Source organism: Eurosta solidaginis, chromosome 5 (genome assembly GCF_040869045.1).
Source record: "Eurosta solidaginis isolate ZX-2024a chromosome 5, ASM4086904v1, whole genome shotgun sequence".
Lineage (NCBI taxonomy): Eukaryota > Metazoa > Arthropoda > Insecta > Diptera > Tephritidae > Eurosta > Eurosta solidaginis.
The window spans coordinates 251,111,409-251,138,428 of record NC_090323.1 but is presented as its reverse complement, the minus strand read 5'-3'; the positions used below and the strand labels follow the sequence as shown (position 1 = coordinate 251,138,428).

The 27,020-nt window shown below is 38.2% G+C and overlaps 1 protein-coding gene across 2 annotated transcripts in view; it reads left to right on the top strand.

The window, feature by feature from the left end:
* dpr20 (defective proboscis extension response 20) overlaps positions 1 to 27,020 on the top strand; it is a 311,446-nt gene that overhangs the window by 31,732 nt on the left and 252,694 nt on the right. For both annotated transcript variants that reach the window (XM_067757671.1, XM_067757672.1), the window contains exon 2: positions 6,952 to 7,965. In XM_067757671.1, the coding sequence (XP_067613772.1) occupies positions 7,134 to 7,965 (832 nt within the window). In that variant the 5' untranslated portion in view covers positions 6,952 to 7,133. The remainder of the gene's footprint in view (positions 1 to 6,951; positions 7,966 to 27,020) is intronic.

The window sequence follows — 27,020 nt, the reverse complement described above, 5'->3', positions numbered from 1 at the left end:
AATTTATTATTTAGGCAGCCTTTCGAGTTGGTTAGTATTATATATAACAAGTAAGGGTGTCTAAATTTGAGAGTAGCCAAATATTATATACTCAGCGTGAGTTTTAATTGTGCAGTTCATTTCAGTTGAATTTTTTTCTTATCTTACTGAGTCATATTTCAAACACAAGCTATTCCCAAAAAAGATATTTCAACATTCTTGGTTAATATCTACTAAATAATTAGGTTTTTTGTGTTTTCCAAAATTTCATATATATAAAAAGTGGGCGTGGTTATAATCCGATTCCGCTCAACTTGAATAGCGATGGGAGATGAGTGCCAAGGAACTCATATACCAAATTTCAATAAGATATCTCAGTATTTACTAACGCTATCGTGATCACAGACAGACGGACGGATGGACGGACATGGCTAAATCAATTCATTTTTTCATCCTGAGCATTTTGATATATGAAAGTCTATATTTATCTCGATTCATTTATGCTGTTACGATCAAACGTTATGTTATCAAAGCACGCTGAGTATAAAAACAAATGCAAAGTCAGTCGGTAAGGAGAAAGAGAAAGGAAAGAGGAAGACAAAAAAGACTAGTAAGGGGGAGAGACAAAAAATAAATTGGGATTAGGAAAGTAGGAAATGGAGATAAGAATGGAGAAATTGCGTGGGGAAGTAGAAGAGAGTGGGAGAAAGAGAAGGCAGGGAGATGAAGGAAAATAGAGGAAGGTTGAGGAAAGAAAATTCGAATAGGGGAGTTAAGATCGAAAAAGCCAAAAAAAGAAGATAGGAAGGATATACAAGGATCAAATATAGAGAGAGAAGGGAGAGGCAAGAAGGCTCCTTATTGAACTTGTGGTGGGGTAGGCAGGGATGGCCTGAAGTTTTAATGTGGTCATGTAAATTGTTCCCGAGTTGATCGGGCTAGTATCCTAATGGTGCTGTGTTACCGGAGCGTACCGTATCCGTATCCGGCAAATGACCATCACATCGACAACACTCCCCAAAGACTTCGGGGAGTAACCTTATCGCTACAACAATAACAACAACAACAAGAAGATAAAAAAATATCTCTGTTTACTGGGAGCGTAGATATATCGCAGGGAGGAATATTTTATTATATTGAAAATACTACGTGATAATTGCGGAATGGTTCTAGGGATCGTCTCGATATTATCTTCAAGGTTATTTTGGAATTATTTGCGGGACTGATTGGGACTGCGCTACATCATTTTGTCGTCTTTTGCTGTTTTATGGATAATTTCTGAACCATTTCGAAGTTTATTTCGTTGCTGTTTGGGAAGTAATTTTGTGATATTTTGTAGTCACTTCTGGATCATTGAAACACACATATACAGTAAAATTTATTTCAATCAAACTGTATAGTGAAGATGACACGCCTATTTTTGAAAAAATCTAAATTTCGTATTTTTTTTTATCACAACGGAGGTCCCTTTGCCGATATTCAGTTTTTATTTTGACAGCAACAGATACATATATCAAAACCCGTTTGCATGACAATAACACAATTTTAATCCTTGCCGGTTTTATTTAAGTTGACTTGACAGGCAGGCCGCACGGCCGCATGCACGGCCGTTGTGACCGAATTTTGTAATTGAAATTTAAGTAACTTCGCTATAAGCTTGAAACTTGGAATATATTTGAGAACCCGATGACAATGCAATAATAAGAAAAAAAATATCCGCTAGGTGGGGCATGGATCGAGATATTCACAAAAATCGTATTTGTGGTTCGATTTGGCTCATATTTGGAACACATAATACATACAAGAATAGAAAGCGACCTATAAAAAATAGCCGCTAGGTAGCGCAAAGATTGAGATATTTAAAAAAAATCGTTTTTTGGTCCAATTTGGTCCATATTTGGAATACATAATACATACATGAATAGAAAGCGACGTATGGTGTCCGATTTGGCTCATATTTGGAACAAATATTACATACAGTCCGTTAGAAGTGACAACAAAATATTTTGGAGTTGGTGTACGGACAAGCATACGTGGCGCAGAGTCGAGTAAAGTCTTTGGAAGGATTATGTATTGAGGACTTAGATTGTAACAAATTGTCAGGAAAGAGTCCTCGTAATAATGAGTCACTAAATAAACTAAATAGAATGAGAAATAATAGGCAATTAAATAAAGACTAAAAACTTGAAAATAAAATAATTAAAAAAAAGTTTTAAATTAAACGGTTTAATTGAAAACAATACTTACATGAAGTAATAATTATACTAAAAGCTAGAAAATAATTAGGTAGGTCCTAGGTACTAGTCATCACTCTCCTCATCAATCTAGGGTGTTGATCAGAAAATTAAGTAAAAGCGTTGGATGCGTCAAGTTTCTATTTATAGTCATATAAAGATCAACTGAACCTTAATCAGCTTATGCTACGCGTCACATATTTAGAAATTTCACGCGCCCAACGCTTTTATTTAATTGTCTGTTTGGATGAGGGAATGATGACTAGTACCTAGGACCTAACTAATTATTTTCTAGCTTTTAGTTTTATTAATACTTTATATATGTAAGTATTGTTTTCAGTAAAACCGTTTAACTGAAAACATTTTTTTAAAATTATTTTATTTATATTTTATCCAGAGTCAAGAAAAAAATATTAAAATTTTTAAGTGAGTTGCTTATTTTCACAAATAACCAGTAACATTTTTTATTATTTTAATAGTTTTTTTTTTATTCTTTAGGGTCTTTCTCTGTGTAATTATTCCAAAAACGTTGCTCTATGAGAGTTAACATATTATTACGAATATTAGCAAAACTAAGGGGTGCTGCTATCTCTAAGCCGATGCTAAACAGTGTTATCATGCACATCCATAGATCAATCATTATATATCTACATAAACGAAACAATAATTGCGTCTACACATATGTACCATGTACGTTTACGAGCAGCAGAGAATCAATGCAAGAAACACATGCATATATCTGAGATACTCCTGAAAGTATGCGATGAGAGAAGCTATAAATCGTGCAAATGTAGTTACAGCTGAGAAGTTTGAGAGCTGATGGCATCTCGTAGATTCTGGAAATGGAAGCGCCTAGAAGATGCGAACGTTGAAATCAGAGAGTATAAAAGGCAGCAAATGTAGAGGCGCTGGAATTCAGTTTGATGGGAGCTATCAAGCAGTTTCGATTAAGACGCTATCTAGCGAGCCATAGCATTATTTTGAAAGTCACTTTCATTTGAGCTATCAGTTTGGTTATTAAGCAAGCTATTGGTTGCAAAGTATTAGTGTTATTGTGAAGTACTTTAATAAAGGCCATTTTTCCATTATTCAATATTGGAGTTATTTATTCAACAGTTTAGTGATTCGAACTTAGCAGAAGGGCAAATAAGAGGATTTACAATATGAAATTTTTTTCACAAATTTTGTACGCTGAGTACAACGCACTATAGGAAAAAATATTAAAGAAGTAGAACAGGTGAAATTGTTAAGGCAACAGCGCTTTTGATATACGACTCCAGTGGGTCAGTATGCAAAAGAGAAATCAGTCACTGAAAGTGAAAGAGGAATATAAGCAAAAATAATTTGCCCAACATAAAATGAGCGCAAGCAAACAACGGTGAACAACAATGGCTTACGGAAGCGGAAGCATAAAATTTCGACTATAAATTTAAGTGCACCACGTACACCGTGTCCTGGGTGATTCATCACAGAGGGGAAGCTGTTGCAGGTAGACTAGAGCAGTAAAAGCACAAGCAACGTTGGTAGCAAGAATGACAGTGAAACCATTTAACTTGCATGTACGTATGTATCAATGTATCAGTCTGTTGTGGCGAAACAAGTACTAGCACGCTAAGTGCAGCTACACACCAAGTATGTGCGTTATTTTCCACTGTACGTGCACAAAATACACGTGCTGGTGTCTACTTGCACGCAAGCGTGAAAGCAGCGATACTCAAATATGCGCTCATTCCTATAAGTACGTATGTAGTACGTATTTGCACACTCTATCCTTGTACTACTGCTATGTACGTATGTACATATGAACATCCCATTTCCAGTGAATTATTGCAGTAAAAGTGAAAGTTATTACACAGGAAAAACCTTAGCTAGCAGGTGACCCATGAAGGATACAAGCGCACACCAAAATAGCATAAGCATAAACGCACAAAGTGCGGTCAGGATTTATTTTAATGCATGTACCAACATCAAAAAGAGAAAAACAAAGAATTAACAAAATAAAAAGTCGCGCATACGCCATGGTGTACCATTTTTGCTGGCCGCATGTTTGTAATGTACTTTCACTGGCACGAATTTGTGCATGTGTATTTGTTAATGGGTTTGTATGACCACAGCGATATGTTGCAGCAGCTGCAACACGATAACCAGAAAAATAAATAAAATACGGAAAAAGTTTCGCATGTAGGAAAAGCGAAAACAAAATAGTTAAAATAAATAAAAATGTTGCGCGAGACAACGAAAAACGTACGAGAAATAAAATTACATTTAGTAGGAATAAATATAAATCAAAATTGATCGCATGCTGGGGACATTTAAAAATAACAACAAATACAATAATAGCAACAGCAACAAATTTTTGTTTCACAAGTGCACCGAAATAAATAAATATGTCATTTAAAGTTTACTTAATATTTGCTATTTGATAAGCCGTGGGTTTTTATAAATGCCGCCTCACATTGAGCACAGAAGGTCGCATAGTTGAGGGATCGCTTTTTGGAATTTCGCAGAAATTATTCTTATTTTTGCGCGGAAATTCAATTCATTTTGTGGAAACACTTGCTCTGGGAGGAACTAATATAAGAACAGCAAAGCTGGCGTTAGGGCCGCGTTATACTTCAAGGACTCGCAGATCATTATATCCCTAAAATATTTGTTATATATTTTCAGCAGATATCACAGTAATTGCGGTGGCAGCAAAATTGGATATTGAGAGAGTACAAGCGAAAATTTGATTTAAGCAACGCTATGCGTTTACAACGGCGTGCATCAAGAACAATTTTATGAAAATCTTTCCATTCCAGTCCAGTATTGTCCAGCGAGTTGAAACACAACAACTATGCCAGCTAGGCCATATTATGCAAATGGAAGGAGATGCCTCATCCAAGGAAGTATTTTAATCGGAACCCGTCCATAGGAGTAGCGAAAGAGGGAAACCCTTACTCCGCTTGAAGTACCACTTAAAAGCTGTTTAAATTCTCTTGTTGAACGACTAAACTCCAATTAAATATGTACCTGCCTCGAGCGCGGCTGCCTCAATGCGTCAGCGTTATTCAGTTCATTATTGAGAAAGTAAATATTAGTTAGGTGCTATTGAATGGAAATTTACAAATATGATGGTCCTTATTTTCATTTGCACTCTCCTGCTTTTGCTTTATTATGCCGACTCCGAATGGCATCTGCAAGACAGATGAGTTTTCACTGACAGCTTTTTATGGCAGAAATACACTCGGAGTACTTGCCAAATCGCTGCCGGCCCAGCTTAGAACAACTTTCCCCCAATTGAAAAAACTTGTTTCTAAAATTTTGATGTTGTTTGCCCCAGGCGTTAACCCAGAATATTCAGTGTGGTAGGCGGATCATGCTACCACCTTACCACGGCGGCCACTTTAGATATCAATTCCGTATTCAGCACGGCCTCTACAAGGTTACAGTTTCGGATTAGTTTTCAGTCCCGTTTCCGCTTCTTTTTTTAATAACATTTTTTGTTTTCTCATAATTCGGTCCCGGTTTCGATTTTTATTCTGGTTCGCTTCATTTTCTTTACTGATATCTTTCTTGTTGTGATGCTGACTTCAACTCCTGCTTCCAATTTGGGTTTCGTTTAATTTTGGTAGGCGTCCATGCCTCGTTCCGGTTTCAATTGCGGTTGTTGTTGTTGTAGCGATAAGGTTGCTCCCCGAAGGCTTTGGGGAGTGTTATCGATGTGATATAGCTTTGTCGGATACAAATCCGGTACGTTCCGGTAACACAGCACCATTAAGGTGCTAGCCCGACCATCTCAGGAACGATTTATATGGCCACATTAAATCTTCAGGCCATTCTTTCCCTCCCCACCCCCAAGTTCTATCAGGAGCTTGGGGTCGCCAGAGCCTAGTCTGTTAGTGAAACTGGATTCGCCGCGGATAGGTGAGGTTGACAATTGGTTTTTGGAGAACCTATATACTGCGCTGGCAACCTGAAGGGTTGCGCTACACAGCCCCTTCTGGAATCTGTTATTTTAGTCGCCTCTTACGATAGGCATACCTACCACGGGTATATTCTGATCCCCTAACCCGCTGGGAACGTTTAAATTGCGGTGTTAACCTTTGGTTTGGCTGCAGTTTTGATTTTTCTTTCGGTAATTTTCGTCCCTTTCCAGGTTCAGGTTCGGTCTCGATCCTTGTTCTGGTACTGGTTTCGCCTTACCTGCGCTCTAGACCCGTTTCGGGCTTCGTTTGCGGCTGCCATTATGTTTATGGTTTTTTTTTCCAGTGGTTTTATTCTGGCTTCGGGTTTGCTCTTGATTTCGGTTGTAGTTTTGTTTCTGCTATTTGTTTTGAGGTAGGTTGATATTGCATTCGTTTGGAATTGATACCGGTTACGTTTCGGGACTCCATTCGGGTTTCAACTCTTTTTTCGGTTGCGTCTTCAGTCTTAGTTATTTCTGTGATTTAAATTTCAGTATTAGTTATGGTTTTGGTCCTAGTTTTCCTTTCACTTTTAGTTCTGTTCTCATTTTGGTTTCGGAACCTTTTTGGAATCTGCTTTCATTAATGGACCTGAAGTAGTACATTGAAATAATATTCTTGCTGAGTTAAATCGGCACTCCGATGAGCGCACTTTTGTGATAGGTTAATTGGCTTCACGACAATACCGACTATTTTAAAATTAGCAATTTTTTTACTTCAATATTTTAGAAAGACAATTTTGTGCGAAACATTTCTTTTCTATAATAAGCTATCAAAAATTTTGCTTTCAGGTTCCAAGATGTGACAACGGACAGAAGACAGTGTTGCTATGAGCTCAAAATCAACAGCTATCCACTTTCAAGTACACAAAAAAAATAATTACAAAAATGCGTGCAATTAGAAAAATCTTAAAAAATCTCTGTAACACCATCAACATCACCACCTCTTAAATGCACGCCAATAAACCCAAAAAATGCGCTTTCCATTGCGACGCAACGCGAATGTCCTAGACACGCTCCTTGCCGAGACTCTACAAATATTTATTATATTTAGTATAATGGGTTGGCCATTTAGTGGCATGCAACAGTGTGAAACGAAGCGAATGAATATGGAACGAGTGGTGGTGCAACAGCAAGAAGCGGAAAACAAACAACAACAAAGACCACATTACGATCTACACCTGCAAGAGCAACATCATTATCACCGACAACAGCAACAAAAATTTCATAAAATTCCAATGCATACAAAACACTTAAAGCAAATCGTTGGTCTGACAGCAAATGTAAGAGAACGACCCCTCACAGCAACAACAGTATTAGAAGGACAAATACCAAATCAACAGCGTGGAATGTTAGCACCTACAAAATCCACAACAAAAGAATCAACCATGTCATTGTCATCATTCTCATCATTAGACACGCATGACATGCACTCGACTGTAGCAATAATTACAAAAGATTATAAAGACAAAAGTGCACCCAATAGCATTGCTAGAGGCAACATGGCGTATACGCAACCGACAGTGACGACGACCACATTGTTAGCTAACGAAGTCACTGCCCATTCTAATGTTCCAAATGTTCTCAGTGAACCAAATAATGAAAAGGTTAATGTTGTTGTTGGTGTTCAACCGCCTGCGGATATAATTTTATACTCATCGTTAGCTTCCTCTTTTGCACAAGCGGCTGCTCCTTTGCATCAACATCGTCGTGTTTCAAAGGACATCGCACACATCAGCAGTAGTAATAGTAGGAGCAAAGTTTATGCAACACAGCTGCCGCTTGCCAGTAGTGAAAGCACAAATGGTAAGTTTCTTAAAATTTTATTCATTATTTACAATGTTTGCCTTTTTCCACTCTGCTTTAAGTAATTTTAGACGCTAATCATTAAGAAGTTTTCTTTAAATTTAGATGTAAATCTTGAGTAGGCGAACGAATCAATCATAAATTACAGACAACAATATGCGCAATATACGAAAGCATTTGGTGAAATTTGAAGCTTCAATCTGATGAATTGAGGAAGATATGACAAAAATCCTCTTTTCTGAAAAATCGGTTATATGGGGGATACATGTTATAGTGGTCCGATCCGGCCGGTTCAAACAAATGTTTAATCGGACACCTAAATTTACCAGCTCACCAAATTTTATCAAGATATCTCAAAAATTGAGAGACTAGTTTGCATACAAACAGACGAACGGATAGACGGACATGGTTAAATGAACTCAATTCTTCATTCTGATAATTTCGGTATATTTAATGGTGGGTGTATCTATTTTCCTTTAAGGACTTACAATTCTCAGATTCGTAACGAAGTTTAATTTTCATGAAAGTTATATCGGTAGAATTATGAAATCAACTAGCTGTAGTGAGAGCTTCTCCCAAAGTTACGGTTACTGTTTCAGCTATGGCTTTTGGTTTGATAATAACCAAGCTGGTTGCGGTTACGGTAAAATTTAAGGTTATCGAGTTTACGGCCTTATGTTGGGAATAGCTATGTTAGCCTAGTTGAGTTTATACACAAACTGTTTCCTCGTGGAACACAGAGTTATGTGTAAATAGGCTTGCAATAGAGGCATCCCGCAAAGAGATGTTCTCTTTACGCTACTTTGAGTGGTGATCGAAAACTGCTGATTACATACGCGGATGATATTTCTTTTATTGTTGAAGGAAAACTTCCCAATCACGCCCAATCCAAAAAGTTACGAGGGTGTCGGGATTTGGGGTCTAGCCCAGAACAACCTGTCCGATGCAACCATCCCTTGCAAGTGACACACTGACAAGAGTGTGACCGTCCTAAAAATATTGTTTTCCGGCAAACGCAGCACAACCATTTCTCAGAACCGAGCTCAGGTGAAGGATCCGGATTGGATTCGATACCTTCCCGGAACAGGAGAGTAAGACGCAATCCTACTGCAGGGATCTGCTGTAATGATGGCAATTTTTGGGAGGGACGCAACAAATTAAATGGGGTTACACTGAAATGACAGCACTTAATCGGGAAAAATCCCGAGTCGCTCCGGTACATAGAACCAGCTGCCTTGGGGTGAAGCACTGCTACAATAACAACAACAACAAGATAGCATTATCAACAATATATTAATAAGCACGAAGATCGGAACTGGAAAAAAACTTTGATGGAATGAAGGAAGTGGCCATGCTACTATTTTGAGCAGCCCCAGTTTCAATATCATAACTCATTGATTATTGCACTCCTAGCAACATTTTCACAAGGAACTATACAGTGTGTATTCCCGCACGACAAGAATGAACAAATAGCGAATGTAATATTCAGAGTTCTATCAACATTTTTAATAATGGCACTAAGTATGTCTGGAAGTTGGGCGGGGTATAATTTAAATAGACACAGGTATAGAGATCTCCACCGTCTTTCCGACCATTGTGACGTATATCAAGCAAATATCTTAGCAATATTCGGTTTTGTAAAACATTTGACACCTGTAGTCAAAAACGGATGGATAATTTTCGATCTCTGTATGCCGCATATGGTCCAGCACTACAGAATGGGCCTTATATGAGTATCTGTACACAGGAATATTGAAGGCATTGTATAAACTGTGGGCTGGCCAGTAGGGGTATGATCGCACGCCTTTCTTGCGACAACGAGTCGATAGGTATACCATAGGCCTTTTTTAGAAGCAGTAAAAATATGCTCTGGTCATGGCTTCCTACATGCGAGTCATTATGGGTGGTTTGGCCTTCCTACGCACCAGCACTCTTTTCACCCTAAGTTATTCCCTCGTAAGGGTTTTCACTGGACAGTATTTGATAGGTACTCACGCACCTAGGATGTGCATGAAATCTTGCGATTACTGTCGCAGCTGTAGATGTATTGAGGAGGAGGAAATCATGCAGTATCTTCTGTGCCACTGTGCTGGTTGCTCTCGGGCAACAATTTTGGAATGACATCACGGAAGTTTATAAGCTCGAAAATAGAACAATAGTAAAATTTGTGGACTAGACGAAGTGGTTCAATCTACAGTATCTAATACAATAAGGGTTATTTATGATTTAAGTCACCACAATGGGCTAACTGATGGCCTAAATTTGAGGTGTTGATGCAAATTTTCGGCCTAGTCTCTTTATCCTGACCTAATATGGGTGGCGGATATGATCATGGTTGCCAATACGGTTACAATTACGATTACATTTTACTATAGTTAGGGTAAAAATAACGGTTATTAACTTTCTTGATAACGGTTATAGTTACAGTTACGTCATCGTTTATGGCGAGTTTATTTGTGCGGTTGCGGTGACGGTTATTGTTATTGTTACGGTTGGTGGTGGTAATGGCAAAGATATCGATTATCGTTACTAAAAAGTTTAAGTGGTTAAGCTAACGTTTGCCTTTAAGTTTAAAATAACTTTAATAATTAACAACTTTGTGAAGACATCCTCGGTGGAAGCAGCTCGATAGGAGCGCTTAAAATGTGATAGATATTGGGCTGTGTACCAATGCCACTTAAAAAGTTTTTCGGAATAGTTGGGGATTAATAAACAAGAATTTCTCCTTTAAAGTTGTCCATTTTTTAAATTTTCGTAGCAATATTTTTTTTATTACATTTTTGATGTGTGAACATTTTTGTAAACGTGGCTAAGAAACTTCATTTTTCATCACAATATTTTCATATTTCGCAACAAAGTTTTGTAAAGCATATAACGACGAAGTTTTTATACACATAACAATCTTAAAAACCAACAAGAAATTAAACAAATTTTATAAGCCTCCTTTTGATGGAGAGATCAACAAATTTGTCTTCAAAGGTTTTAAGCAAATTGAGTCAAACTAAGTTAGAAAAATTCAAAATCTTTCTCCCCTTCTTATTTAGTTTAATAATTCTTAAAGACCAAGTTACACACAAACATATAATATCTTATTCAAAAGCTTAGGGATAAAATGAAGAAAATTGCCATCAGCTGGGCCACCATGGCGTATGAGCGACATTTTTTCATGTCATTTTGTTTAGTATGCAACTCGTGCACTAAGCTCCAACTCAATTTTCGTTCGTTACTACTTTTATGCACATCAAACATGTGTAAGGGTGTGAGGTTACGTGTATGTGTGTGTATGTAAAACACAATTTAATTTTTAAGACTGCGAAATAAAATAAGTGGTTTACGAATATTACTTTGACATATTTCCTCTTCACATATTTTGATAAGCTTCTTTTTAATTTTTCTTGAAGTGGAATGCTCAAAAGTATTAAATTGACTTGCTTCTGATTTCCGTCAATTACATACATTTTTTTTAAGCTATGAAAGCGCTTAGAGGTAAGAGATTGTTGGAAAAAAACAGTGCATTATTTAATTTGGAAAGGTAGGTGTGAGACTTAAGACACTCACTCAAGTTTTTTTTTTGAACGTTGGGGTAGCGCACTACCCTCAAGTGGCTCAAAGTAACCAGGCTAATCCTGTTCCTGCGACCGCACTCCTAGAGACTGCCGTGAGGCATAACGTCACGTGGGAGGGGGGATTAGATTTAGTCTCCAATAATTCGCATGCGCATTTCTCTGCGCTCCCTTTCAGCATGCATCAATTGCATCATAACTATAACGGCCATCTTGCTCACATTCGGCGAACTAAATTCATAATGAAAGGCTCCTCTCCAAAAACTCTGGATACAGAGAGTCTTTCGCGGCGAAAACTAGGGCAGTGAAACACTATATGTTCTGCGCTTTCCAATTCGGAGGTACAGTGTGGGCAGAAAGGAACCTCCTATGTAGATATTCCTTGAAGCTGCCGTGCTTGCTCAATTTCTGTGGTAATTTAGTTCGCCGTGTTTTCGCTCATACCATGCCGCTATATTCCGCACTAGCATGAAGGTCCACCGCCCATTTATCTATTCCTGTCACCGTTCTTGCCACCTAACTATTGTTCGTGACCTTGCGCTTTTCTTAGAATCTTCATATGGTTGGCTGATTCCAATACCATACAGATCGAATATTTCATCTGAGAGTAGATCCACTGGGATTTCCCTGAAAACATGAATCGCGTCATCGGACACCGTCCGATAAGCACATTGTTATTCGTATAGCTGTAATACGGTAGGTTGCTAGTATATCTTTTTGATGGACCATTTTAGTTCCGTGCCGTAATGGTGCTGCATATAATATTATCGAGCTAGTTACGCTGGATAATAACTGACGGGTAGCTTCGCCTGGACCGCCGATGGTGGGCTCCACTAACGCTAGGAACTTTCTTCCCCACCACCCTGAAGTGCTCGTTAAAAGTTAGTTTTGAGTCAATGTTTAATCCTAGATATTTCCAAAAAAGCTTTGAGTATATTTGATAATCTCCTATGGTTAGGACTAACTTATCCACAGAAGTTAAGCAATATCACTTTTGCTTTATTGCTAGCCATCTCCAGTCCCATGTTCGTCAGCCATTTCTTTATTCTTCTCGCGGCGTCATTACATAATGCTTGGAGAAGATCGAGCTTCTTGGCCATTGCTACTACGACAATATTATCTGCATAGCCGACAATTTCTGTGCCTCCGGGAAAGTCGATTTGTAGCACACTGTCATACATCGCATTCCATACTTAAAACAGCTCCCTGAGGTTCACCGCCCGTGCTGTTGTGCTTTCTTGGTCCCACACCCATATCATTTAAATTGACTTGTAATTTCAAAATATTCGTTTATAGAGCTCAATCCGTATTAGATAACGACATATGTAGGTGCACAACGCTAGCGGACTTTCGAATTAAAATATAAAATTTTTTATAGTGGTATGTTCTGTTGTGTTGTATTACGATATTTTATGTTATTTTCTGTTATGCTATGTTATAATATAAGACCAGAAGTGATAGTAGTCAAGTTAGTTTAAGTTATGCGATGTAATATTGTGTTATGCTATGTTATATTATGCATTGTTAAGTGTAGTGAAATTATGTTATGTTATGTTATATTACGTCATTTTAAAACAAAAAATGCCTCAACTTTATCTACGAATTTAGGGGAAACTTTTTCGTTTCATATGGGGATTGGTCCAGTCTAATACGCCTATGCGAATTCCTATGATGATTTATTTTCCTACCACCTAATCCGCTCTTGACCAATAAAATTTAACTCAATTAAAAGCTTTTCAACCACAACAGCTTCGGCATTTACTTTAACTGTTTACTGAGTGCATTGCATGTCGAGGAATTACGTTTGGTTTGGAACTTTTAGCAGAAAACTTCACTTTTACAAAAACTGTAAAACTTTTAGATGACTAACTCATTGCTGTTGAGCAAATATTTAAAATTTCGTACAACACTTATAAATAAATGAACTTCCTTAAGATGAAGAAGAAGAAACAACTTGTTCTGTGCTTGACTGCTGGTGAGTCAAAAACAAACATTTAGCAAATTTTCAATTAGCTTAACTTTTACTGCGAAATTTAATTGTTTGGTTGTAGGTATCGATTGATGAGGATTTTAATTATTACTATGCGATTTTGTTAGTGTAATTAAAATGGATTTGAAAACATTAAACAGATGCGCCTCTTTCTTTCAATCACTGAGTTATGGTTAAAGGGACTATGAGCAAAATGTAGTTTGATTTATGATTGTAGTGCCACCTAGCAGAATTTTTTTTGAACGTGTTACTTTTACTATACCCGCATGATAAATACTGTCTTAACTTGACAACAGAAAGATAAATATAGATGAGTCGTTCAGTGGATAAAGGGAATGAGTCCATTTTTGACGTTTTTGAGATTTAGCGTGGGTACACTTCCTTTTATAAATAACAACTAGGAGACCCGGCAGACGTTGTCCTGCCCCAAATTTGGCCTATATGCATACATTTTAATAAGCTTTTTCCGTCTGACTCTGCCCTCCCCCTCTTTACTTCCTTTTATTCACTCCTCCCTCCGTCTTTTTCGCTTCATCTGTCTCCATCTTCGTCTCATTCTATCTCTTTCTCAATCTCCTTCTCCTTCTCTATTTTCTCTTCTGTCAATTTATTCTCATTCTTCTGCATCCCTTATTGCCTGTCCCAGAGGGTGGTATATATTTTATTCCAGTCCCAGTCCCACTCTGAGTCTCAGTCCCAGTCCTAGTCCTAATCCCATTCCCAGTCCGTCTCTGGATAATATATTACTCCGTACTAAAGCACTCATTAACAGCTTTCATTTGATATCCATATTATATAAACACTGTCTAGGCATTCACTGGCCCACGTTTTGGGCTATATCTTAAGACCCTAGTCACTCAGGGGTATGAGAATTACCCTCTACACAACCAAAGACCCTCCTGAATTAAAAAAAATGTTACTTGACCGCCATAGTGGAAAAACCTTCAAAGCCTTACCCTGAGACTTTTTGTTCCTCCCAGTCCACTTCAAATTACCTGATAGAGGAAAAATCCGGTTAGTGCTGGCCGTCCTCTCAATGTTTCTAAGATACCCTTTTATCAACTAAAATCCTTCGCTTCTAACTCCAGCTGTCTGAGTGGTGGTTGATTTCATCAAACTTACCCGCCAATCGCTAATGCCCGCTCAGTTGCCAAAACAGTCTTGAGTATCGCTGTCGAAGTACATCCGTTGAGGCCTCCTAGAAAAAAGAGTTTTGAGATAACTTGTCTTACCTTTCCACCTCTTTCCCACAAGCAACTTTTAAGCTTGCTGCTTACTCTCTAAAATTGGGTCTATCAGTTGTCCAAATAAGGACCTACATATTCTGCTGATATGCCTAGCCTACCTACTCGTTCCGGGCTGGATTTTCTCTGAAGTATTTCAAGAAGCAGGCTTATCGCCCTCAGACGATGTGTGTATTTTCATTCCGCCTCTTCGTCCTTATGCCAGTTTCAATATTGGGGGTTTCTCGTGCTTAAGTTAGCAAACTATTTTTGACGCAATTCTACAGCCTCGCCGTTGCATTCCAAGCTCTTTAATTTTGGATCGATTGGTTCAAATTTAGCTCCTAACCACAAAAAAATTGGAAATGCTTGGTACCTTGACTGTGATTTCTCATTTTGGCAAAGCTATTATTTACTCTTCTTCTATGTGTCAACTTACTTGCCATTGTCTCCCCGGGTTTATTGATTCCTCTTACTTTTGATTACTAATTTCCATTTAACGCAGTAGCCCTTTCATTTGCCTGCATTGTGACCCTATCTTCCCTATATTCTCCTCCAATACTTGTTATAATGAATGTTTCGCCTTTGTCATGCGGGCGTATATTAGAAAAATAAGGGCCAGCGATCTGATATTAAATATGAAAGAGGAAACCTATCCACAAAATCAGCGCCTCTATTATGCGGTTTGTTATTGGGAGGGCTCGTTCTAAGATAGTCAACTATACCCTACGGCTATTATAAAAAGATATTTTCTGTCTAACATCCCCGATTACTAGTTCATGGTCGACAATCTCATGTTATCCTTCAATGTCTATGAAAGGGGCAGATGCAAGCAATTAAGCTATATCGTGCGTTAAGGAGTTCCACTGAAACTTTCACCAACGAAGATTTGCCTTCCCTAGGGAATGTATAACATAAATTATAGAAAGTTGTGTAGTAGCATTTCCTACAGGACTTTTTGTTCGTTGTACAAAATTTCGCTGTCATTTACATTTACCCAATATGGCTCTGATCCCTTCATTCGATTTCGCATAACTTCTTGCATTACTCTGCATGTGTATGTAAGCATTTAATAGTCGATGAATAACAAATTCATTTTTACTCATTTCGCTGTCTCTTATTCTATCGACACTTCAAGTTTTCAGTGCTATATCCGCTACCAACTGTCGCTCCGCACATTTGAGGAGCTACGCTAGGCGGGTGCGCAGTGGCAGCATCTGTTATCAGCAAATGACTGCATTCAGGGCAACGCTGCAGCATTTTATATTCGCACACTCGTGTTTTTCAATTACATGAACGCAGTGAGTGGCATCGCCTTAATTCGCAACACAAACATTCAACACAAATACATACATAGATCCACATATGCATACAAATAAGTAAAGTTGACCCAACTACTGTACGGAAATCCGGTATTCGTGAGTAGTCGTGTTTTATTTGTTCATATATGTTTGGTCGCATAGTCAACATTCGCGCTTATCCATACTTCCTGCTTCAGCCACTCGACAGTTCTTTGTATTAACTCCATTTTTCGCTGATATCGTGCATAAATTCATTCAATGTTTGATTGTCTGCGTGTGAGTAAGCTCCGCACTGTCGGCCAAACCAGATTTTCTTCGTTTTTACTTGATTGTTCATTTTTCTGTAATTTCTTTGCCATTCATTGCTGTGTGTTCACTACATATTCTTCAATTTATCTGTGCGCAATCATTTTTAATTTTTCAATCAGTTTGTTACTTCAACTCTAAAACAATTTCTCTGTTACAAGAAACATGGAAATTATCTTTATCTAAAGGCTTGAATCGCCTTTACTAAATTTTCACTGTTGGTTTTTGCGATCACTCGGTAGTGTCAAGGCAATAAAAAAGTTCGGAAAAATAGACGGTGTTACGCCCCGAGGCAATTCAAATTTCATGCAAGAATGGGACAGGAAAAGGCTGTAAAAGTTTGAGAGAGGAAGCAGAAGGGTAGAATGTTGATGGAGAAAACATGAATGGGTGAAGGACTGGAATCAGGAAGTAGCGCAGGGGAGGAAGTGTAAACGTCACAGAAATGTGATTAAGGACCATTTGTTAAATCAAAAAAGTCAAATCAGAGCACCGTCCGTCTAAAAAAAATAAATAAATGTAAGGCGCGATAACCTCCGAAGAGATCTAAGGCCGAGATTCTCTTCCAATTTGCGTCGTGCTCCTCTTGATTTTCCCTACAAATTGGCCGGAAGGGGCCTACATTTTTTATGCCGACTCCGAACGGCATCTGCAAGGCAGATGAGTTTTCACTGAGAGCTTTTCATGGCAGAAATATACCCGGAGCGCTTGCCAAACACTGCCGAGGGGCGACCCCGCTTAGAAAAATTTTCTTCTAATTTAAAAACCTTATTTCTAAAATTTTGATGTTGCTTTGTACGGGGTGCGAACCCAGGGCATACGGTGTGGTAGGCGGTGGCACCGTCCGTCTGCTTTGAATTATTTTTATAAGTTTACTTTCACATGAGAAAAAAGTATAGTAAGGCAATATTTTTATGATTTTTTTTGATTTATGCAAAATAATTTTTGATATATGGATATCGCTTAATGAACTTAAATTATTCTACTAATAGACGTTCCCAGCTTTTTTTTTATTTGTAAGTAAATTTGTATGGAAATGCCCGAAATCAGAAATTCAAAGTCAAGGAAAAAACTAAGAAGGAAAATATGCCGGGAATGACACTACAATCGACATCAGAAGAGACACTGGAACAGAAACGGAATGAAAATCAAATCACAAGCTGTACACAAAGTGTGATCGAAAACAGAACCTACCGACCAATACAAACCGGCACCTGTACCGAAAACGGAGCTGAAACCAGACTATAATTGCGACTGAATGCGGAACCAGAAATGAAACCAGAATCAAAACTAAAAGCGAAACCGGTATAGGAAACGTAACTGAAGCCGGAGCCGAAACCAGGGTCGAAATCGGAGCCAAAATTAGCCTTGACTCGGAACTGGGTCGAAACCAGAGCCTGAAATTGACCGAAACCAAATTCAAAGCGGATCCTCTACAGGACCGATGTCGACTTCAGAGCTGAAACCTGAACCGGTTCTAAAAACTGAACCGAATAAGGCTCCCGAAATTGCAACGGAAAAATACCGACATCGGACCGAGCGACATCGGACCGAACTAAAAGCACATCGAGCCCGAAATCAAAATCGCTACCTGAATAAGGAATGAAACCAGAATTGAACGAAAAAAAAACCGCACCAAGAGCCGCAAGGGAAGCTGAATTCAGCAGCCATACCGGGAATGAAAACCAAACCTACATTGTGGCCATACCCAGATTAAATAAATGGCGAAAATCGAAAAAAACCAAACTTGGAAAGGAAAATATATGTTATAGAGTCGGAACCGAAACAAAACAAAACTGAATCAAATTCGGAGCGGAACTCGTTTGAAAATCGAGATTGAAAATGGGAAAAGAGAAAAGGCAAAATAAGTCACACACAAGAACGGAAATGAAACCAAAACCGAAGCGGCAGCGTGTTTTGCACCTAGAGTATGTTAAACTTGGTAATATAACGGTTCATCGTAACGCATAAACGAATCGGTATAAATATAGACTTCCACATATCAAAATGCTCAGGATGAAAAAAGGAATTGATTTGGCCATGTCCGTTCGTCCGTCTGTCTGTGCACACGATAACTTGAGTAAATATTAAGATATCTAATCGAAATTTGGTATGTGGGTTCCTTGGTACTCGTTGTTATTTAAAATGCGCGAAATCAGATTATAACCACGCCCACTTTTTATATATATATAACATTTTGGAAAACACATAAAACCTGATTATTTAATAAATAATTTACCAAGAATGTTGAAATTTGATGTGTGGAGTGATATTGAGACTCTTGATATATATTTAAAAAAAATTTTGAAAATGGGCGTGGCACCGCCTCTTTTATGACTAAGCAATTTTCTATGGTTCGGGAGCCATAACTCTAAGAAAAGTGAATGGATCGTAATATGATTAAGTACACATATTTTCCTTATAGCAGGAAATATTTCTACAAAAAAGGGTCGAGATCAGTTAAGTGTCACGCCCACATTTATATAAAAGATTTTTAAAAGGGTTGTTGTTGTTGTAGACGAGTGTAATAAGCTATAGCTTTGCGAAAAATAGCTTAATGTCCATGGTATTTTACTTTCCAAATGGAATTAAAACAAAAAGGTAGAATATATTTAAATTTTTGAAAATGGGCGTGGCACTGCCTCTTTTTTTGATTACGCAATTTTCTATGTTTCGGGAGCAATAACTCGAAGAAAAACTAACATTTCGTAATAAAATGGGGACGTACTTTCTGTATAGCAGGATCGGTTAAGGACCACGCCCACTTTTATAAAAAAAAGATGTTTAAAAGGGTCGCACACTAGAATAATAAGCTATATTTTATCGAAAAACAGTTTTGTATCAATAATATTTCACTTATCAAGTTTTATTGAAAGCGGATATTGGGAGATATTTTTTTTAACTGGACGGCGCCACGCCCCTATTTCGATAAAGCAATACACAGAATTTCTAGGGTCTCTATAAAAAAAAAACGAAATTTCCTCGTAACAAAATTTTAAATAGTAATTTATCTGAAATGAACTGAGTATTTAAAGTTCGCTTACCCCCGAACTTAGACACCCTTACTTGTTCCCTCTTATTCTTATTCACCGTCCTCCGCTCTCTTTGTTTCTGCCTCTCCTTGATGTGTATATCAGAGCTGTAAAGTACTGAGTACATACTTGTACTAGCACCAAATAAGTACAAGTACTCAAGTACTTCGAATCTAAGTACAAAGTATAAGTACTACAGTACTTGTACTTCGAATCCGAAAGTACAATTAGATATACTTACGAAATACTTCCAAGTACACTAGTATTCTGATAAAATATGCCAGTTTGATTCATAAATGGAAAATCAAAATCAACATATTTTACAGCTAATAATATTAAAGCAGGTTTGTGTTTGCCTTCATTAGTACTAGATTTTCAAATGAAAAGTCCGTCACTGATTGCCTACTAGGACTAAAAACAATGCCTGCTAAAGGAAATAAACGCTCCACTGAGGCGGAGAAAGCTAAGGGCGTATTCATTTTGAGTGATAGGTCCTTCATAAGAGGATAACTCCGAAGCATATTGAAATTCTTTGATGTATCATCAAGATACCTGTAAAACTCTTCTTCAACCATTTTGTCAAAGTCAGGTGATTCTAAGGGTGCTGGTTGTTCATGACCTATTTCTTCGAGTAGCTCATCTATTTTAATATATTGAGGGTTAATAAAGATATAATTTTCATAAATGCATACAAAGGTAAAAAAGGAGTTTTATTTATTGATGATAAGCTCATTGAAAAATTTGTAGTTGGGATGCACGCCTAAAAGAGAAAAAAAAAAATCATCGAATTTGTGAAGCACTTGCCTATAAAACACCCGGTAAAGCATGCGGGGCTTAAGCACTTAAGCCGTATAATATTTCATTAGGTGGGAAGAAATTTGATGGCAGAGTAATGAGCTTCACCATTCTGAACTGTGGAAAGGGAATCAGTCCAACAAATGTTGAAAGGACCTTCGTTAACTTGATGAGACGTTCAAAATTAATGACTAGTATCATAAAATATCTCATATTTGTGGAAAATACCATTTCGGTCAGTAGTTGAGCTGATTGTTAAACCGTCAAAACCGGTCAATACTTGTCAAAGTACTTCGAAAGTACTCTCAAGTACTTTACTTGTATTTCAACTATTCAAGTATAAGTACCTCGATACTTATACTTGTACTCATTTTTCAAAGTACTGAGGTACTGATACTTGTGCTCCTATTGGACCTTTTTGTTACAGGTCTGGTATATATGTATATCCTTGGCAGGTTTTTAGTGCGTGCTACACACATATATAGTTAAAGGTACATAAATACTACTCTCATTCGAACTAAACTTGCTTTCTTCCGACAATTATTCAGAACAAATTCTGTTTGCTCATAATTTTTTGCTTATAACTGCACTTGACAAGGATCGACATTTCATCAAATCAAATGTCCTATAAACGCAAATTAAGTTCATAATATATCAAATAATAAATAAATAAATTCGTTTATCATCAAAATTTTATTACATTTCGGTTTTATTTAAGTTATTGCCACATGCGAGCTTCTAACATATTTGGCAGAAGGTTAATAGGATTACTTACGTCCCTTGTGAATTGTGGATGTATACTCGCAATATCGATAAGTAGGCAAAGGATGTAGATAAAACTTGGCAAGTTACTGGTAGCATATGTGTTAGAGATATCTTAAAATTTTTATGATCCTAGATGTCAATCGTCTGTTCATCATATACATTCGCAAATCTTAATGAGTTCTAGACGCCTTTCACAGTAATTTGATTTTTATTAAATTACTGCGCTTTATTATGACGAAAAAAACTGAAAAGTATAAAGAAATACCAGCTAAAAGCTTAGAATGCACTTACGAGCGCTGCCCCTCCCAGATATTAACGTCATGCTTGACAACTTTAATGCCAGGGTGGACAAAGGAGGCGTTTTTGGACTCACGTGCGGAAATTTCAACCTACACAATGAAACCCCGCCTTATAGACTGAGGCTGATGTTGTTGTAGCGATAAGGACACTCTGCGAAGGCCTTGGGGAGTGTTATCGAGTTGATGGTCCTTTGCCGGATGCAGATCCGGTACGTTCCGGTACCAAGCCTCACCATCTCGGGAACGATTTCTTATGACCACATGCGACCTTCAAGGCCATCCCGCCCTCCCACTGCCTAGAGCTATGACGAGTTCGGGGTCGCCAGAGCCTCGGCTCTTAATGAAATAGGATTCGCCACGGAGGTTGAAAATTCGGTTTGGAGAAGCTATATATTGGGCTGCCAACCTGAAAAGGTTGCGATACACAACCCCCTGAATCTGGTATTTAGTCGCCTGTTACGACAGGTATACCTACCGCGGGTATATTCTAACCCTCTAACCCACTGGGGGGCAACTGAGGCTGATCGTCTTCACCGGTGCTCCAATCATGATAAAATCCAGCACGAGGTACGCGTATAAAAATACACATCAAGCTATATGGCTGTCACCCGGTCGAAACACATGTAACCAGAATGACCATTTTGTGAAAGGACTGCATGCCTTCAGTGTTTTAGGTATGTGCAGGATTCAAGAACTTAACATCGCAGAAAAATTAGGAGTCCGTCTCCGCGTAGATAAAGCAAGAAACAAAAATACAAGTAAAGCTAGACGTCGAGAAGCTGCAATCACAACAGACTGCCAATGATTTATCAACTCGATTTTCACACCTCCTATCTGAGAGCAAAAGTCAACACGATGGAATGCAAGAGCAGTGGGAGCATATTTCCAGAGCACTTCGTAGCGTTGCCGCATTGTAAACGAAAGAAAATACGCTGCCTACAGGGCTGCGTTGAAAGGCACGCAACAAGAAGATTAGGCAAACGCCACCACGAGTTGAAAAGGGAAGCAAGACGGATTTACAGCAAGAGAAAAGCAGATGCAGAAAGGCGTGCGATCCACCAGGAATAACGTCCAAAAGTTTTAGCAATATGCTCAGCGCCAAACGCAAGATTTTAAGTCCGGTGCAAACTCTTGTATGAACGAAAATGGCAATTTTGTAACAGATATCCAGAGAGTACAAAGATTATGGGGAGAATATCTATCTTCTCTCTAAATAGAGACAACGATGTACCACCTAGAGATGCTGAGCCCGATCAATGATAATACCTGCGAAGGTATTCAAATACGGCCTCGAAGAATTTGTAAGTCGCATGATATGGTCGCATAATATGGTCGATTAATTGCGATTGGAATTTACATGTTCTTTGGCACTCCACAGGAAGGAGAGACTGTGCCGGCCATCGCGGAATCAGTCTTCTTAGTATCGCATATAAAGTCCAGTCAATCGTATTAATTTTGCACGGCTCGGAGAGGTCCTTCCCAATTCTGACTAATCTGGTGGTTTGCTCTACGTAATTTTGCACAGCCGTATAAGTTTTGCAGGGAAACCAAATTCAGGCAAAGCGGCACATAGGCCACTCTTATCCGTGCTGTCGAAGGTGGTTTTGAGAGCGGCGAATAGGTGATGGGTGTCAATTCTTTTTTGCCGGATTTTTTCCACGATTTGGCATATATTGAAAACCTGGTCGATGGTAATTTTACCAGGGCTCCAGCCGCACTGACAATGTTCAAACAGCTCATTCACAGTGGGCTTCAATCTCTCGCACAATACACTTGACAGGACCTTATATGCGATATTAAGAAGGCTGATTCCGCGATAGTTGGTGCAGTTTGCAGTATCCCCCTTCTTGTGGACTGGACAACTTAGATTACAATCGTCGGGCATGCACTCGTCCACCAATATTTTGCGAAGAAGCTGATACATACGCCTTACTAACTTCTCGCCATCCTATTTGAATAGCTCCGAATGTACAAAATAACGTTAAGCAGCACCAACAGCTCAATCAAAGTTGGGAAGGACCTGTCCAAGCCGTTCAAAACTCAACGAGGTTTCAGAGAGGGTCCCCCTTACGTGCGCTTTATTTAATTTGATGTTGACTAAACCGCTCTGGAACAATATTCTGACATATTTAATATTACACTAGAAGACCCGGCAGACGTTGTTCTGCCTTAAATTTGGCCAATCTGCATATATTTTAATAAGCTTTTTCCATCTGACTCTGCCCTCCCCTCCCTCTTCACTTTTTCCTAATCCTTTTATTCACTCCTCCCTCCGTCTTTTTCGCATCATCTATCTCCATCTTCGTCTCATTCTATCTCTTTCTCAATCTCTTTCTCCTTCTATCTTTTCTCTTCTCTTAATTTCTTCTCATTCTTTTGCATCCCTTATTGCCTGTCCCAGAAGGTGGTATGTATTTTATTCCAATCCCAGTCCCAGTCCCACTCCGAGTCTCAGTCCCAGCCCTAGTCCTAATCCCAGTCCCAGTCCGTCTCTGGATAATATATTACTCTGTACTAAAGCACTCATCAACAGCTTTCATTTCATATCCATATTCTATAAACACATTCTAGGGGTACCCGGGTCCACTTTTTGGCCTATATCTCGAGACCCTAGTCACCCAGGGGTATGAAAATTACCCTCTACTAAAGCGCTCATCAATAGCTTTTTTTTGATATCCATATTCTATAAACATATTCTAGGGGTACCCAGGTCCACGTTTTGGCCTATATCTCGACACCCGAGTCACCCAGGGGTATGAAAATTACCCTCTACTAAACCACTCATCAAGAGCTTTCATTTGATATCCATATTCTATAAACACACTCTTGGGGTACCCGCGTCCACGTTTTGGCCTATATCTCGAGACCCTAGTCACCCAGGGGCATGAAAATTACCCTCTACTAAAGCACTCATTCACAGCTTTCATTTTATATCCATATTCTAGAAACGCACTCTAGGGGTATCCGGGTTTACGTTTTGGCCTATATCTCGAGACCCTAGAGACCTATCCTATATTTCAAGTTAGATCAAAATACACACGGGGTGCAAAACAAATTCAAAATCGGTTCAGTAGTTTAGTAGTCCATTGGCCTCAATTGTGTGACACGTGTTTTTTATATATTAAGAAGAAGATAACTGAACACCAGCGCCGTAAGTTCTGCTTACTCCAAACTGGAAAAATGCGGAAAACATGGGTTTGATGGTAAATGAAGACAAATCGGAATACCTGTTGTTATCAGGCATATCGAAGGCGTTTTTGTGCCTTGGAAACCACGTTTCTGTTGGCAGCCATAATTTAAAATAATAAAAGGACTTCCGTTATTTGGGAACCAACATCTACACTAGCAACAATATCAGCTCTGAAATCCAGCGAAGAATCACACTTGCCAATAAATATTACTTTGGACTAGGTAGGCAATTGAAAAGTGAAGTCCTCTCTCGGCAAACGAAAATCATGCTCTTCCAGTCACTTATCATACCCGTCCATCTATATGGTGCAGAAGCATTGACGATAATGACATAAGATGAAGCAGCTTTGGGAGTTTTCAATAGAAAAGGTCTCCGAAAGATTGACGGAGCTCAAGGCGTTGACGATGGGGGATACCGAAGAAGATTTAATGATGAGCTGTACGATATTTACGCAGACATCAACATATACCAGCGAATTAAAACGCAGCGGCTACGCTGGCTACGCCATGTTATGCGAATGAAAGGTGATGCTCCGGCTAAGAAAATATTTCTATCGGAACCACTTACGAAAGCACAGAAAGAGAGCGGCCCCGACTCCGTTAGAATGACCAGGTGCAAAACGATTTGAATTCCCTTGCGAAGAAGTGGCGATCGCGCCTTGTTGGACAGCCACAACAGTTTAAGCTGTTAGGAAGTTTCAAAAAGACTTTGAAAGAAACGGGCAGTTGAATTTGAGAATAGTTTAGCTTACTTATTTCACACCAATCTCAATAGAAATAGCGCTTCGCAGTCTAAAAATTTCTGCTTAAATAAATAAATCAGTATTAGTATATTTCAGGGAGGATAAAGTTGAAGGATAAAAAGACACAATACATCGGTGCGTTTAACTGCCGCTAATTACTTTGAAGTTGTGAGAGGACCACAACCGCGTTTCTCTGTACACATAAGCCATTAATAAGTCAATTGCACGCGCCGTTGTGGTTGAGGAATTTTTGAATAATTAAATAAAATTTCACTTTTAAATTAATTTGCACAATTTATTTTCTTAAATACATACACGCATGCTTAATTAATCATTCGAGCGCAGCTGAGGCGTATTTAAAATTATTGTCATAAATCACACTAGTCAACGCGGGTTCTGTTCAGTGAGATTTTATCAGGGACTGAAAATAATAATTATTTTTTTTTCGGAGTCGAAAAAGTCCTGGTCAAAAAATTGTCCTAGGTGAAAATGTTTGAGTTCCCAGGTATCCCTATAGAAATATCATGTCGAAACATGCATCCTTTTTATTTTTCGAACTTTTTCCATAAAAGTCCACATATAAAGATAAAATCTGTATTTTTATTTTTTTAGTCCGATAGAACTAGTTAAATTCACACTTTTAAAAATAAAAGTCCGGAAATAAAAGTTAAATCCGGACTTTTATTTTTTAAGGCCAAAATAAAAGTCCCGCTTGATAACAAAGAAACGGCTTATCCGAATTATTGATTTGTTATCAAGCGGGACTTTTATTTTGGCCCTAAAAAATAAAAGTCCGTATTAACTTTTATTTCCGGACTTTTATTTTTAAAATTCCGAGTTTATCTAGTTCTTTCGGACTCAACAAATAAAAATCCGAAAATAATTTTTATCTTGATCCAAATATATTAAAAGTCCAAAATTAATAGTTTTGTAAGGAATGATATTATAAAAGGAATAACAGTTTCGGCCCCTGGATTTTATGCATGATTTTCAAAGTACTCTTTACCCTTATTTCAAATGAAGCTTACAGCTTTAGTTTACTAAATATTTGATGATAAAGTTTTTAGTAAAAATCATTTTTTTTTTAATAAATAAACTTTATTATTTTTAATTACAGTGAGTTAGATTTTCTTTTAAGAGATTTTGTTTTATAAGTGGATTCAGGAGCACTAGTCTGCATGCTCTTGCTGTAATCAGCTAACATATATGCGACGCAAGGTCCTTGATATCTCTCTTCCATAGTGCGGAATAGTGCGCCCTGCTCTTCACTGAGATCACCGTAATACTCATTTTTACACCCTGATGTTGAAAGTATAGCATCAATTGGTCTATATGTTCAGAGAAGTTAGGTGATTTCAGAAGATTTCATGCGGCTAATGAACTCTGGATCAAAAATTAGTAATCTTATCAGCGGGTTATCGAAAATCCCAGCTTTCACCTTTTCAGAACTGAGTTTGGTAAACGATTTTGAAATGTATTTGCAACATTCATCACTTTTGTCTACGGCCTTTATATATTGTTTTATAATACCTTATTTGATATGCAGAGAAGGTAATTTTATACCTGCTCTGAGTAAAAGTGGAGTCAGTAGATAGATAGATAATTTATTGAGGATCGCACTGCCACCATTAGGTCTATATCCTTCACAGCACCTCATCCAAGCTGTTTTCCTTGACGAATCCTAGCAATTCTCTTGGCTAGAGTGAATCTCCGCTGATTGATCACAAAATTGGCATGAGTTATTCGATAGTATGCCCAGTTTCTTCACGGTAATTGAGATTGTCTTAAACCGGGTGTATTGCGCCAGTGTTCTTCTCTCTTCTCGTTCTATTCTACTAATAAATGCGTC